A 16,040-nucleotide genomic window follows, 5' to 3' on the forward strand; every position below is an offset into this window, starting at 1 on the left:
AAGGGCTCATTTGTAATCCACTCTGAGAGAGTTGTTATAGGCAATGAGCCTCCATGGATGCAAAAGCTATTAGGTGACAGGTTTTGGGAAAGCAGGCCAATACCACTGACCTGCCAATCAACCAAATATTTTATGCTTCTTGGTATGATGAAATAAGAAGCATATTACACCTTTATAAGAGACTCTTTCTGAAAATTGAACCAGAACCTAATCAAACCTCTAAATAGAACTTGCAAAAGATATTTACAAGAAATACAGAAGATAAGAGAATAAGTTCAAAAGCACCATAAGGAAGTCAGACCAATCCAGACTGTGGGGCATTCTATAAATAGGATGAATGCCCTGAAAAAACTGATGACATGAAAACATAAAAAGAGGAGGAAGATGACTATAGAATAAAAGAGATTGAAGAGTTATAGCAATTAAATTCCAAGTGTGGGCTTTACGTCTTGATTCAAACCATCTATAAAGAGACATTTTTGAGATAATTGGGGAAATTTGAATATGGACTGGGTATGATGATATTTAAAGAGTTATTACTAATTTTATTAGGGTCAGCAATGAAGTGATGGATATGTTACAGAAAGGTCTTATCAGTTAGAGATTCATATTTCAGTATTTGCAGATGCAATGACATGATATCTAGGTTTTGCTTTTAAATACACCATCAAAAAACAAAGCAAAACAAAATAAACGAGAGGAAGGGATTCATGAAACAAGATTAGTCTTTGATAATTCTTGAAGCTGATTGAGGGGTCTAGGGCAGTTTATGACACTATTTTCTCTTCCTTTTAAATAAGCTTGAGAATTCCCCAAAGAAGTAGTTACTTCTTTGGGGTAATTAAAACTTTAGTTTAGATGACCCTTCTGATCCCTACCAAATAAAGTGTTAGCTTCTGCTTGTGTCCAAAGTCCTCTATTGTCTCATTTTATTTTATTTATTTATTTATTTTTTATTTTTTTTAAACATCTTTATTGGAATATAATTGCTTTACAATGGTGTGTTAGTTTCTGCTTTATAACAAAGTGAATCAGCTGTATGTATACATATATCCCCATATCCCCTCCCTCTTGTGTCTCCCTCCCACCCTCCCTATCCCACCCCTCTAGGTGGTCACAAAGCACCAAGCTGATCTCCCTATGCTATGCGGCTGCTTCCCACTAGCTATCTACTTTACATTTGGTAGTGTATATATGTCCATGACACTCTCTCACTTCGTCCCAGCTTACCCTTCCCCCTCCCCGTGTCCTCAAGTCCATTCTCTACATCTGCATCTTTATTCCAAAGTCCTCTATTATCTGCTTCTAACTTTCCTTTTCTGCTTTATCCCCCATGCCACCTCTGCCTCTATTCCCTTAAGGATCCTGTCCGCCAGTCAGCCTTGAATACCAGCTGTTGTCAGAATGCCCCTCACTCTCCTCACTTTCTGTACCTTTGCTTATGCCATTCTTTCTGCTGAATAAACATCATCAGTTATCATTTTGCTTAGAATAACGATAGCACAACTTTCTTGAAACTTCTTACCTGGCAACCTGAGCTATGGAGCTACTTGGAAAAAAACACAGTAGGAATCTGAGTTTCTGAAAGAAACATTAGTCCTTGCAGTAAAAGTCCCATCTTTGCCTCCTCTACAATCCCACTATCATTATTGCCAGTCATTGATGGCTCATCTCAGTGACCTCTCTTCCCTGAGCTTTACCTGACCCTCTTTTGGATATGTTCTTTCCCTAGTTTTGAACTCCTAAAGCACTTGTAACTCTTTTATAAAACTTAGCTTGTGCTCACTAGGTATAAGACGTATGCTTCACGCTAAACTACCAGGGCAGGGCCCTTGAGGGCAGGAAGAGATCAATATGTAAGAGAGGGAAATGTAACAAATGCTAACTTTGGAGGCTTTAATATATACAAGCATGGGACCTTTGGCAGGTCACTTAACCTCTCTGAGCCTCAGTTTCTACATCTGCAAGATGGAACAAACAATAGTTAGCTCATATGGGAGTAGTAGGAAGTAATTAAAAGAACGTATGGTCTTCTGTAAATAGTATTTCCCTTCCCCTCCTCTCTTACTAATTCAAATGTGTAGTTTTGTACCTTATACATGGTAAGTATCCAATAAATATATTAGCAGATTTCCTGCAACAGAGGCTTCTAACAGGACATCAGGGCCAAAAGTAATATTCTCTGAATAGCCTGTTGACAATCAAAAAGTCACAGATAACTGTATGTCCAACACGCTTCCAATTAATGCTTATGAGGATATGTTTGACTTCAGCTAGAAATTGTCCCTTTCAAGGTCACTACCATTTCTCATTTGTGGACTCATGACTCTAGTTCCAGAAAAGTTAATAGCAAAAGGAATAAACAACTTTGCACAGTCTCTTGAAGACGAAATGAACTCTGTTCAATGAAAGATTTTTTTTTTTTCCTCACATCTCAAACATGGGCAGATATTTTTGGCTCTCTTCTCCCTCCTGCCTGTGACTCCAAGCTTTTAGAAAGAGTATATTCTATTTTCTCTCTCCCCACATTTTCAATACTGAGTCACTTCAGCCATTGTTTAAACTAGGTTTAAATGAGGTCTGTCCAAAAGAAAGAAGATAGAATAAAATGTTTCTGGAGCTATCTTTCTACCTATTATCTAATAGCATTCTTCCATTGTAATCTCTACACAATCCGAAGAATATATTTTGTATGAAAAATATCATATCAATTGAAATATGACTGGAGATATTTAGAGAGAAAATAAATTTAGCCTATTAAGAATTCTCATAGGATATCAAAATTATCAAAGAAATCCATAAAAACATATGTGAGAAATTACATGTGCATATATAATAAATGAGAAAATTTATAAATAAAATTTTTAAAGTTTGAAACACTTCAAACTGAATTAGTTTTAATTCACTGAAGAACAATATTTCTTTTTTTAAAAAACTTTTTATTGAAGTATAGTTAATTTACAATATTATATTAGTTTCAGCTGTACAACATATCAATTTGATATGTTTATAGATTACACTCTATTTAAAGTTTTTACAAAATAATGGCTATAGAGAAATAAAGGTTTGTTGTTTAAGCTACCCAGTCTATGGCATCTTGTTGTAGCAGCCTGAGCTAAGACACACATGGACTACTGATGAGTACTTAGCTGAGCTATCAAGGGGGACTCTCTGCGGACCTTCTGAGCTCTCTCCATGTGGCTCTTTGTTCTCTCACCTGCCCCACAAATTCCAGCTGCCTTGACCTCCTCAAGGGTCAGGGACCACTCTGTTTAGGTGCTCCTTGCTGTGCTGCAGCTGAGAAATTCTCTCCAGGCAGTAGGTTTGGGCAATCTTAGGGTTCACCTTGTTTGTATTCCCTCTCTGTGCTGCCTGTTGTCCAATGCCTTAAAACTGTTGTTTTACATATTTTTTTCTAGGAGCAGAAGTCTTACAGCATGTTAGTAAACTAAGTTTATACTGTAGATTCAATGCTCCAATATCTAGTAGGGAAAGTCCTCCTTCATTTTTCTTTTTATTTCAAAACATTCTTGGCCACTTGGCTCCCTTCCTCTTTCATATGAATTGTGTAGCCAGCTTACTAAATTCCTTTAAAAAGTCCTCTTGGGTTTTGGAGTGGGATTGAATTAAATTTATATAGTATTATGAGATACAACTAATATTCTTACATTTGCATATGCCTTGCCCTTGGATGGGGAAAGTTAATATCATAAAATACTATGAAGAACAATATTTCTAACTAAAACTTTTCGATATCTTTAGAAAGAATTGGACACATAAATGTTCGTTTTAGATACAGAATATATACAATAAGTATATCTAACAGTGATAATCATTTTTCATGAATTTCTTAATTTTAAGATTAAACTACTTATCCTAAACCTCTATCTTTTGAGGCCACTATTCTATTGGATGTTTATCCAGCAGAAGTATCACTATAAGGGTAATATATCTTCATGGCTCTGTCTCAGTGTGAGTGCTTATGTGAGAAGGTATGTATGTAGGTGTTTAGATTCAATAATAACACTTATATGTGCCATACCCTGTTCCAAGTGCTTCATTAAATCATGTATTAAGTCAAACCAACCATCCTTATTTTACATTGAAAAACTGAAGGAAAAAAATAACTTGCCCAAAGTCAGGCAGCTTGTAAGCTGTAGACCAGGCTGTAAACCCAGGTGTCTGCCCATGGAGCCCATCTCCTTAACCTTATCCAATGTATTCCATATGCTCCTTTTAAAGTGGATTGTTGGGACTTCCCTGGTGTTCCAGTGGTTAAGAATCCACCTTCCAATGCAGGGGACGTGGGTTCGATCCCTGGTTGGGGAATTAAGATCCCACATGCTGCAGGGCAACTAAGCCTGAGCATCACAACTAGAGAAGCCCACGTGCTACAACGAAGACCCAGCCAGCCAAAATTTAAAAAATAAAATAAAATGTAAAGAGTGGACTGTTAAAGTTGATATTTTCAGTTCTTTCAGTCATTTCATCATCAAATGAATATAAAATTAGCTTTAAATCTAAACAATTAAATATATACATTTATTCAACAAAACGTTATTGTGCATTTTCTACATATCAACACTGTATTAAAAAATTGAGATATAGAAATGAGTAAGTTTGGGGAATGATAACAGCTTCTATGTATGCAAATCAACGTCAGATTAATTATTCATGAAAGGCTTTGTGTTACTCACCTTTATTCAGATAGAATTAAAAGGAATATATTTGGTAGAAAATAAAGCATAAAGTTGGCAATAGAAGTTCTTCAATTAATTTCAGTAGGAAAGGATTCTAAGGTAAAATTAAACTTTGGGATAACGTTACACCAATTCAATACACAAATGACCATGTAAAAATAAAGAGATATGGTTATAGTAAAATAAATAAGCTGTTGTATTGTATGTACTCTTAATGGTATAAGCTATTTGGAGTACAATGGAGCCTTTCATATCATGTTAACCATTTAGTTAATAAAATACCACAAAAACTAAAACATTAAGACTTTTATAATCATTCTCTTTATCATATAACCACCACATAAAGTAGAGATAATGGGACATGATAATACTTTTTCAGGTCTAACATGATTTATCCAGAATAGACTACATTACTAATTTAATATGACAGTTCTATTATGTAGTGAGTAAAATAAAGACTCTCTGTACACACACACACACACACACACACAAGCACACGCACATGCACACACACACACGCATGCATGCATGCAGTCACAGACACATGAATTTCAAATTTCTTGGAGAATGTATATGTCCTCCCCCTGCTCCCAAGTCAGGTTATATGGACCTGACAAAGGCTGGAACACAAACATGAAATATGGGAATTGCTAAAGTGTTAGGTTAGAAGGAGCTTAATACATAATTAAAAACATATGAATGGAAAGCTAAATACTGTCTCCAAATATAGTATTTTTTTCAGGAATAATTCCTTACAAGGCACACACGGCTTTATTTTGTAAATTTTAGTAAAACGTTGTGAAATGGCAACGACAATATCAGAACAACAACAACAACAAAAAGTAAAAAGGGATTTGGGGAAAAAAAGGCAAAGTGACATCTTCCATTTCTTTTCAAGTGCGTCTGAACAAGTACAAATGGAAGGCACACGCCTCCATGTGCAGTTGTCTGGTGGTATTTGCTTGTGGTTTTCTCTTGCATTTTTTTCTCACTGAGTAATACAGAATTACACCATGCACGCAACTTTAGTCCTCCAAATTCCTAAGGGAACTATATCTCCTTTATGTTCACATGCAACTCCAAAGGGGAGTTATGAGGAGGGCTTTAAAATTCTAAAAATTTTATGCAAAAGAAGTGCCCTTGGTATAGAAGGGGTACCAATCATTAATATAATGGTTTCACTATGGAATATACTGATGGAGTTATTTGGGGTGAAGAGAAGGCCAATATATTTTATAAAGTGTGCAAGATAGAATCCTGAGGAGGTTTTTTTAAAAAAACGACTAGTTCCTACAATTTGTATTAAATTATTAGTGGGAGAATATTATTGCTTAAGCAATGTGGTGTTACAACCACCATGAACTACTTTCTATAGCTGTCTTGATTGTTAAAAATCAAATCCAAGCTTTGACCCCTACAGATAGATTTTACAAAATAAAGTAATACATCATAAGTATAGTCCTGGGCTAATGCTATTAGTTTATTTTCGCCAAAGATTAAATATCAACATGAATAAACTACTATTATGAAAGGAAACGAAGGCATCCAAACCCTCCAAACCATGTGGGTGTGAGATATTAACATTAATACCTGTTCAGAAAAATCTCAGAACTTAGAAACCTCAGGCCAGTTTTACATGGTATTATTGATGACTCATGATATTATTGACTGGGCATTTAGAATTATGAAAAGCTGATAGCTTTCTCTCCTCCTCAGCTTCCTTTTCCTTAAGCTCTTGTATATACCATTTGCAACTCAATAAGATTTCTTGAACTTCTACTACATACAAGGAACTAAGTTAGGTGTTGTGGAGGATAGTGAAGATTGAAGAAAGCATAGATCCCACTCTTGAAGATCATAAAAGCTAGTAATAAAGAGAGAAAAGGTGTTTATAAATAACTATGATACAACAGAAAGAGGAAAAGGGAGGGAGGGAATTAATGTTTACTGAGTGCCTGTCATGTACTAAACTGTGTTAGAAGTTATACATGTGTTATTTCAATCCTCACACCCTTTGTTGGGAGAAGACATGATCATCTCTGCTTTATAGATGGGGGAAATGAGACTCAGAGTGACTGAGTAACTTGCCCAAGATCACAGAGCTTCTAAGTGGAAGAGCTAGGGTTTGACTTATGAGCTGTCTGGCTTCGCTGTCTATGTCCCCTCTGTTTTAAGTGTAAAGTAATATAAAAAGGTGTACAGATAAAATGCTGTGGGGATTCAGCAAAAGGAAGAAAGTACATTCAGCTAAGGGAGAGTAACGACATCTTGATGGAAGAAGTAACATGTAAGTATGAAGGGTTATCATATTTGGATGTGTGGAAACTAAGTGTATCTAGGGGCTAGGAGAGAAGCAGTTCTGGAGAAAAGACTGGTTTAAGAAAAGGCAAATGAAGGAAAACATATTTGAAGTGAAAAAAGTAAATGTTTTGATTCAGTTTGGATGAAGCATTGTCCAAACTGACGTCCAGAAAGAAATTTAATGAAAAATCAGTAGGAGGTAGTGCTGGAAAAACAGGCCAAATCAAAGGATTTGAATGTCAGGTAAGGAACTAAATGGTAGTTATATTGAGATTCAAAGTTTGGGAGTCAGAAGAATGACATAATCAGAACCGTGATAGAAAAAGACATATATAGGTTGATATTGGTTGATGCTACACTCAGTCCCAACCCTTGATGTCTCCACTATACAGACAGGAAAAAGCTAAATGTTCACTTTCTTGACTCAGCTCCCTTGCAGCAGAGACTGGCCAGGCAACAGGCATGTGTTCACAGTGGGCAGAACGGCAATGCGGAAGTCATGGTCAAGAGAAATAGAAATGGAGAGTCCCTCTCAGGTAGGCAGAGAGCTAGAGGCAGCTAACTGTTCGGTCAGGCATTAACAAGGCTGCACAGAGCATGTGCACCATGACTGTAATACCCGGCAGTAGAGAGGAAAGGGAAAGGAGGACCCGGGATGAAGACGGTAATGGAGAAAGGGAGTGTAGGCAAGAGGAACCAGGAAAGGACTCAGTCATCAGAACAGGGGTGCCTAGATCTGGGCAGAAACCCAATTATTAGAACAAAGGCATGGCACCAGGACTACACTTAGAGCAATGGCATTGATGCTGGGTCACCTGCATGTTGCAAAAAGGCCTCCTTAAATGCCTCATGTCCAAGGTCCCAAGGAAACCTGGAGATTAACCAGATGTACAGACACAGAGCAGGACTTGCATGTGTGGTTAAAGTCATCCTTGGAATGGTGGGTCTGCAGAATTGACAGAACTTTGACACTCTACTTGACTGTTAATATTAAAAGAACAGAGACTGAGTCTGTCTTGTTCACAATTTCACAGCCTTACCATTTGTGCCTTGTACCTAATAGAGGCAAAATAGATACTTGAGTTATTGAAATGAATTATGTTAATATGAATTTATGGAAAAAATATCAGGGTGACTTTCATGTCAATAGATTAACTTTGCCCCACCCCCTGAATAATTCCCATTACCTCTAGGTTGAAATACAAATGTTCATCTGTCTTTTTTTCTAATTTCTTTCCCTTCTTTCTTCCCTTCCTTACTCTCTGTTGCCATTTGTTCTTTTTTCTCTTTCTATCCAATCATTTTTTCAAGTCTCTGTGACATTATTTACTCTAACCCATCCCTTTTCCTCTCCAAGAATTTGATTTCCTCTGATTCAGTGGATTCACAGCAATATTCTCTCCATTCATTCCCCTGCCTCTTTTCCCATCTTAACCACAGCTGCTAGAACTGCCTTTTTTTCTTTCTAATATCCTTTCACCATCTCATTTCCCTTGTCAAGAACCATTTTCTCACCCATTTAGGTAAACGCATAGATTCACCTCTCTTCCTTAGGGCCTATTTTCGTATTCAATTTCATACTGTCACTGTAACAGTGTAACTGCTATTTAGCTTTCTAGTCTTTGCAATTTTTTAGCAATTTAAGCTAAGTCCAGCCAAGCTGTCTTCAATTTTAGGAAGATGATCAGAACTCCTTGATTATAAGACATTTTCCCTTTTTCCCACTGGTCTGCAAAATAAAACCCTATTAATCTGGAAGTCCTTACTAAATAATGTGTGATATCGAAGCAGCAGAATTGAGTTTCACTGGCCAAGGAAGAGTTTTGCATCATGTAACAACGTGAATAAGACGAGGTGGTGATGTTCAATCTATGCAAGAAAACACTCATTGACATAAACATTTGCATACGAATAACAAGCAGAACAAAGTTAACAATCATCTAGTACTAAATGAAAACTTCATTAAGAATCCTCTAATTTAAAATCTAAAATTGGAAGTTTCTTCTGAAAAATACTATAATGATGTAGGGATAAGAGGTAGGTCAGACTTTTCCTTGGGGACATAGCAACAAAACTCTTTGCCTATTTTTCATGGCATAGAAAGACAGTGTGAGGGTATCTCTTGTCTTCTCATTTCCCCTCATACCTATCCTTCCTGAATCCATTGCTTTCCTTTTGCTGTGACACGAGGAAGGCATTTTGGAAGACATGATCATGTGACTTGAGTGTCCACTAAAAGTAAAATTGTAGCCAAAATGAAGGAAAACCGGAGCAGATCACCTTTTGAAAATGCCAGTCCTATCCTCCTTCAAAATTTCTAAAATTTTCAAGTATAGGCAGTTAGGTAGACTACTTTTCTGAAGAGCCATAGTAAATATAAGACTTGCTGTGAAGGTATTCTGAAGTGCCATGATATACCTTCAAATCTTAGCTACAGTGATCCATCCATAGGTGTTCCTGGTTCTGACCATCCTTGGCTTCCTGTGCTGGTTTATCATCTTTCTTCTGCTCACTCACTGTGGCTGTGTAGTCAAGATTTATTATGACCATGTTCTTCCTTTTACAGTTATCCTCTTTAAAGTCTCATTAATTAATATGCTTTTAATGCTGTGTTTTGTCCAGGTTTGCAAGTCTTTATATCCATATCTGAGTTTTCCACTGTGTTTTGTCTATAGGACATTTGCACTTGGATGTTGTAGCAGATGTAGGTGCCAACAGACACCACTGCCTCCCTCCAAGACGGTGCTAGAATAAAGGTCCCGTATGTTTCTACTGCTTCCTGCATTCCTCAAGTAGCTGCAGTGTGCTGTACCTTCTGGGGCAGGCCAGAAGTGCCAGGGAGTTACCACCCAGGCACGACTCTTACCAATGAAGGGCGGGAAATCAGTGCATCAATTTCCCTACCCTCAGTGGGGAGATTCTGAGGCAAGCTCTACACTGTCTCTCCTAGGTTCCTCATATGTTTTATATATGAGTATATATTATACATATATATATTCTTATAGGTTCACACACACAGATATATATAGATATGTATATAAACAGAATAAGAAGGGATTAAAAATACATATCTCTTAGATCTAGATCTAGGATAATAATACTTTCAGGGCTATTGTAGCATTAAATAAAATAAAGCATGCAAAGCACTTTTTACTTTGTCTTCATCTCATAATGTAGCAGTTTCAAATTTAGGGAATAAACTACAACTTTCTTTTGTGGATTTTTTTCCCTCCAATAATTAGCTTGAGATAACTTAGAATATAAGAGTGAAAATTATAGAGTATTCTCTGATGTGAATATAAATTAATTACTTTTCAAGATATTTCTCATGAGTAGTGTGAAAAGGACTGTTCTCCTGAAGGCATTTTTGTTTATTTCGTTGGACATCCTTAAATTCAGGGCTCATAAAAACTATAAATAATACTATCATGGTCTAGTATGAGAATTAGCACACGATAGACAATTTATGATACTGATTAACCAAGATATCATGAAAATCATTTATTTACGAAACAATCTAGGACAGAAATAACATTCAGTATATCGAGGGGAAAGAGACGTAAAGGGAACTCAGTAAATAACTATGTTATTTACAGGTATTATAGTGTTAAAGGTAAAACATTAATCATGGCATTTCCTTCTCTCTAGATTCCTACTGACTACAATAAGTGAGCTTGTTGTTTTTTACTGACTCTTCATTTCTGACAACTCCTTTCTTTTGTACTTTCATCTTTTTACACATTCCTCCCCTCCCTAATATTTCCTCATTTTCTTCATTATGATTTAGGGCCAAAAGACTGTCTGTTGACTGCATTCACATTTAATTATAAACCATATCTTCAGCAGTTAGTTTATGTTGAAATGTAGAACGAATTCAATATCTGTCTATAATGAATCAAAAGCAGCTGGTAGGATCACAATCTAAATAATCAGTCTGTGTGTATTTACAACAACATTAATAGTAATGATTAATCAGTACTTCACACGAACAAGTTCATACCCGACATCTACTACTAAATCATTTTATCTTACATGAAAAGTCCTGTGGCACTGTCTCAGATCAGCTAAGAGTTTTGCTTTATATGATAGTACATTGTTAAACTTGCCATCTGGTCCAACAGCTGATGTGGCTCATACAACCCTTAAGAGGCCCTGAAGCTTTACTCCTGGGAAATATTTGGTCTACTGTGTGGTGTCATGATTACTGGTTCATAACTTTTTTATACCCTTTGAAAAGAATTGCAGAAAAACCTCCACGCTGGGAAAATCCTAATTGAAATTGATTTGTTAGAAGAAAAAGAGTTCACTCACCTCAGGACCAGGCTGACCCTGAAATTGAAAAGAAGAAACAAAGAAAAAGAATTACAAAACTGTTTCTTAAGTGCATAGTTTCAGCACCAAAATTTAAACTAGTTCTGAATATCTTTTCAAAATATTTCTGAAGATAATAATACCTAACTACTGACAAATCTCACTTGTGTTTTTAAAAAAGTTATGTTATATCTTAATATTTTCACTCTATGCTATTTATCTAAAATCTTGATATTATGGTCATTTTATGTAATTCCAAAATGACTCAAGAGTTTTAGTATGCTCTAGAATTAAAATGGAGAAAGAGAAGGCCAAAGGTGAAATACATCTCACATTATAATAATGAGTGGGTTACACAAAGGGAAGGTCTTCTAGCACAGACTATTTTTATGAGCTGCATATTCAGAGATGGCACAAAGTGAGGAAAAAAGAGGCAGCTATTTTAGTTTTAGAATTCACTGACACTTTAAATTTCTCATTGTTTCAATAATATTGTACGTCAATTTAAAAAAATAAACATCTATCTTTTACTCTGCATAATCTAGCCTAAGGGCATTTTTAAACAGATATGAGAGGTCTTTGGCTCAATTAAAGTGCATCATAACTCCTCATACAATCAATAGATTATGTAACCTCTGGTCAATCGGATTTGCTTTGAATGTTACTTTTTTGTTGCTTAAGCTGATAAAAATTTCCAAGCAGCATAACTGCAAATTCTTCTCACTAAAGGAAAATCACCTGTGAATAAAAGTATTGATTACATATCACCTTCTTAAAATCTCCAATTGGGTTTTGTGTAAGATGAGATGAAAGAAAAAGTTCACACCGAGTTAGGGAATCTTAAAAAATAAATAATGTATAATCTCATTCTATCAGCTGTATGCCACTGGGTGTTACACAAAACAGCATGGACCTAATCCAACTCCCAGAGAAGACTCCTTCTCTCTCAGTCCCTCTCCAGGCTTGGAATTTCTCTAGGTACTTGCCTTCTAACTGACTGGGGATAAAACAGATGATTTCCAAGAGCTTTGTCTGAAAATGTGGTTGGCTAGATTTTATCTAATCAAACCAGGAAGGGGAGCTACACCAAGTTACTGTGGATGTTACTCACCCCACTCCTGACTCTTTTAGTGATGGAGAGGGAGAAAGAAAATACCATTCATTCATTCCTTACTGAGTCCCAGGCAACTCTGGATATGTTACTCCATTTATTCCTTAAAACTGCCTTGCATTTTATAAATGAAGAAACTGAAGCTCATAGAAATAAGTTAAAAATCACACAGCTTATAGTTGGAAAAGCCAGAATTTAAACCCAAAACTGATTCCAAAGTTCATACATTTTGCACCAGGCCATTTTGCCTTTCACTCTGGAAGTTTAAACTCACAGCTATATGCAGACTTGCTCAGATCAACAGCGGTCCCAGGGCACTCTTTGCGTGAGTGGACACTAAACTTCCCAGCCACTCCCGGGCTGCAACAGTGTGAACCTCTGCTTCCAGATGCAGATGTAGGACCAGCAGGCACCCAGCCTCTCAACTGACACCTGTACAGAAACCAGGTCAGCAAAGCTTCTTGAGGGCAACAGACAGCCCTAACCTCAGCTCTAAACATGGAGAACCTACAAGTGCAGGGCTGTTCACCTCCATGTAAATATGGATCTTCCCAGATCTATGTAATGGATGAAATTACAGTATGTGCTCACTCGCACTTGCATTCTCACTCTCTCTCTGGATACTTTAAGCTTCTGATCTTTCTGAACTTTTAAACTAATGCAAACTCAGAAATGTGAACATGCATCTTTTTAAGAACCTCAGAATACATTACCTGTCTTATATGGTTTTTTTGTAAAAACTAAAACATAGGATTCTCTAAAATCAGAAAGAATTTCTTCAAAGGAATATATTTTAGCATCATTGCTGAGATTTTTTTATTCCTATGGTTGTTTTACAAATTATAGGCTTTTCCTGTCTGCCTTTAAAAAGTGGCATTTCTGCCATTACGTTGAACAAATGATTTCAGCACAATGTGTGTATAAATTTGTATGTTATTATATACAAATATACATTGTATTATGAATTTTATGTTAATGATAGTGAGAACAAATAGTAAATGACAGTGAGATTAAAAAGTTGACTTTTACATAGGCACTGGAAAGTATGTAGCACCAGGGAACTCAGATTACCTTAACATGTGATATGAATTTCAGGTGTGTTTGGTGTGTGTACATGTATGTGTGTATGTGTAGGGTGGGGAACGTGAAAAAGAGAGATGGAAGTGGGTTGGTAGAGAGGCTTTCCAGAAAAACGATGCATACGACATGGCAAATCTGGCAACGCTCCCTAAAACGTGGATTACACAAGGTAAGACTTACAAATTGTACACAAGATTCCAGGGCTGCCTATACTAAGTCTTCTCACTGCGTGTGATATAACAAACTATTCACTAGGAGACACCCAGAATACCTGTAAGAAAACAGTCTAGCAGCTGGAGTCTTGTAGTCATGGTAGTAGAGCCATCTGGCCAAACGAACAAAGTGATGGAGGAGTGGTGTCAGTGGGTGTAGAAGTGTTAGTTTCCCCCGCAGGAGAGCAGAGCATAGAGGGAGAGTAGACAAGAGCCCAAGAAGAGCATCTCAGAAACTCCCTGGTGACTGAGGGCACTGTGCGAGGAAGACTTCTTCACACACAGATCGCCCAAAGAAGTATCTCAGAATTTCTTTAAATTGTCTCTGAGTAGTTCATTGAGCAATACACGTATTTTCATTCACTAGTGGATCTTTTTCAAGTCTATTCTAATTTATAGGTAGTGAACATTATTAGTAATCAAAACTGAAAGTTAATTTCTTTCAGGTTTCTAAAATGCACTCTAAATGAGTAGTTGAAAATTATGATTAAGGTTCACAAAATACAACTTAATTTGTAAAAATGGAATTCCTGAAAAGGACCTTTTTCCCCAAGCAAATCACCAAAATGTTTCTAGAAATAAAAACCTGAATCTAGTATAATCAAGAGCCATGCCAAGGGAAATAGTTAAATCACAGAAATACTGAAGTTTGGAACATACATGTAAAGAAGGAGAAAGCTGAGTGTTCCGAGTGGCTGATTTACGGTAAGCCCAGTGCAATGTCCCCAAGGCAGCTAAGGCACCAGTGTGAAGAAAAAGAAACAGAAGGAGGAACTGACTTTAAAATGTGGTAATCAGAACAGTACGGTGGAAAACAATCAGCCAGTAGCTGATGCTTGACAGAAAAGTGTTCAAAGCAAGTTGAAAGTTTCGCGAGGCAAGTAAACCACAATGGAACATGATAAATGACATGACGTATCACTGGAGTAGGTACTGTTACTTTAGGCAATTAAAGAGCAATATTAACCATTCTTTGTTAGGCTGTTATCACAACTATGGCTGCCAGAAAGTACTAACACTCTAAGCACTAAACACTAAGTCATTTAGATTTCTGACTGAGGCAATTAGTTTCAGTACATGATACTTTTTCATGGCTGGTAATTCTGTGTCATTCATTTTCAAATGGGAGGAATGCTGTTTTTCCATTAGCACATGCACAGATAGGCACACAAAATTTGTACTTTTAAAATACCATCTTACTTTGAAATACTGAGTCGGATAACAGACCCACATATATCTTTACTGTGATACATTTTAAATAAAATTGCCTTCACTTACAAAAACTTCATTAGTATTGTTCACGCAACTCTAAAAGGTGCTACCTCTGCTTCAGGGTAATTAGAAAGAAATCACTTCAATAACTTAGAAACTCCCCATTAAGAAACTCAACCTTTACTACCACTTTTAGTACCCTCAGATTCAGATTTATTTCATTGTCTTGAATCGAAAGAAAAAATACTTCAAAATAATAATTTCTATGATTTTGCATTTTGGAACCCTTCCTGTCTAAAAAGATCATTTGACAATGATTACCATAACTTTATTATCTCTTGAAAATTCTCAAATTCACATATTCAGATGTCAAGCTTATTTTTCTTTTCAGAAGAAAATAGCACCTGAAGTAAGCACCCAGGTAAAGCTTTAGAACGACATCACAGGAACTCTGAGTGGCAACAGGATTATTCCGGGGGCAGAGGTTCTGAGGACCAACAGGAATCCTATCATGGAACCATCTCAATGGGATCACTTAACCTTTCAAGAGTCGCAGTTTGACCTAAAGTCTGTGCCAGTAAATAGAATAGATGTACTCTGCACTTGCAGCCAGGAAGCAGGAATCTTGCTCATCTTCCCTCCACATTTAATCCCCAGTGCCCAAGTTATAAGGTGCTTCAGAAACAATCACCGAATTGCTGAAAGATGAGAATATTTTGACTGATCCAAAAATGATTTCCAATATTTTTAGAGAACCATTAGGAAGTTGACTATCCTTACATTACAGGGTTGTATTTTCAAAATGTAGCTTCTTAATCTCTTGGGTTCTGCTCACTGCAGAATAAACACATGTATGTCAAAGAGGAAGTCTCCTCCCTCAGTGGAATCTTCTTCAGATAATAGAGATGGAACTAAGGCAGAAGCCTGCAGAGGCATCAGAGGAGGATTTAGATACCTACATATGTGCCTCAGAACAAAAAGCATGAGAGTGCAATCTTGAAGAAAAATCACTCCCTAGTTTGATTAAACCTCCACATCTAACTAACGTGAGAATATTATATCAAATTACTTTGTAAATTATAAAATGCTCCACAATTATAGCATGGCAATTTA

At 36.6% G+C, this 16,040-nt stretch overlaps 1 protein-coding gene across 1 annotated transcript in view; it reads right to left on the reverse strand.

Annotated features, from left to right (window-relative positions):
* The window catches only part of COL25A1 (collagen type XXV alpha 1 chain), a 481,522-nt gene that overhangs the window by 169,182 nt on the left and 296,300 nt on the right, over positions 1-16,040 (reverse strand). Inside the window, exon 5 of the mRNA XM_007191014.3 lies at positions 11,313-11,330. Within this exon, the coding sequence (XP_007191076.1) occupies positions 11,313-11,330 (18 nt within the window). The remainder of the gene's footprint in view (positions 1-11,312; positions 11,331-16,040) is intronic.

Source organism: Balaenoptera acutorostrata, chromosome 5 (assembly GCF_949987535.1).
Source record: "Balaenoptera acutorostrata chromosome 5, mBalAcu1.1, whole genome shotgun sequence".
Classification (NCBI taxonomy): domain Eukaryota; kingdom Metazoa; phylum Chordata; class Mammalia; order Artiodactyla; family Balaenopteridae; genus Balaenoptera; species Balaenoptera acutorostrata.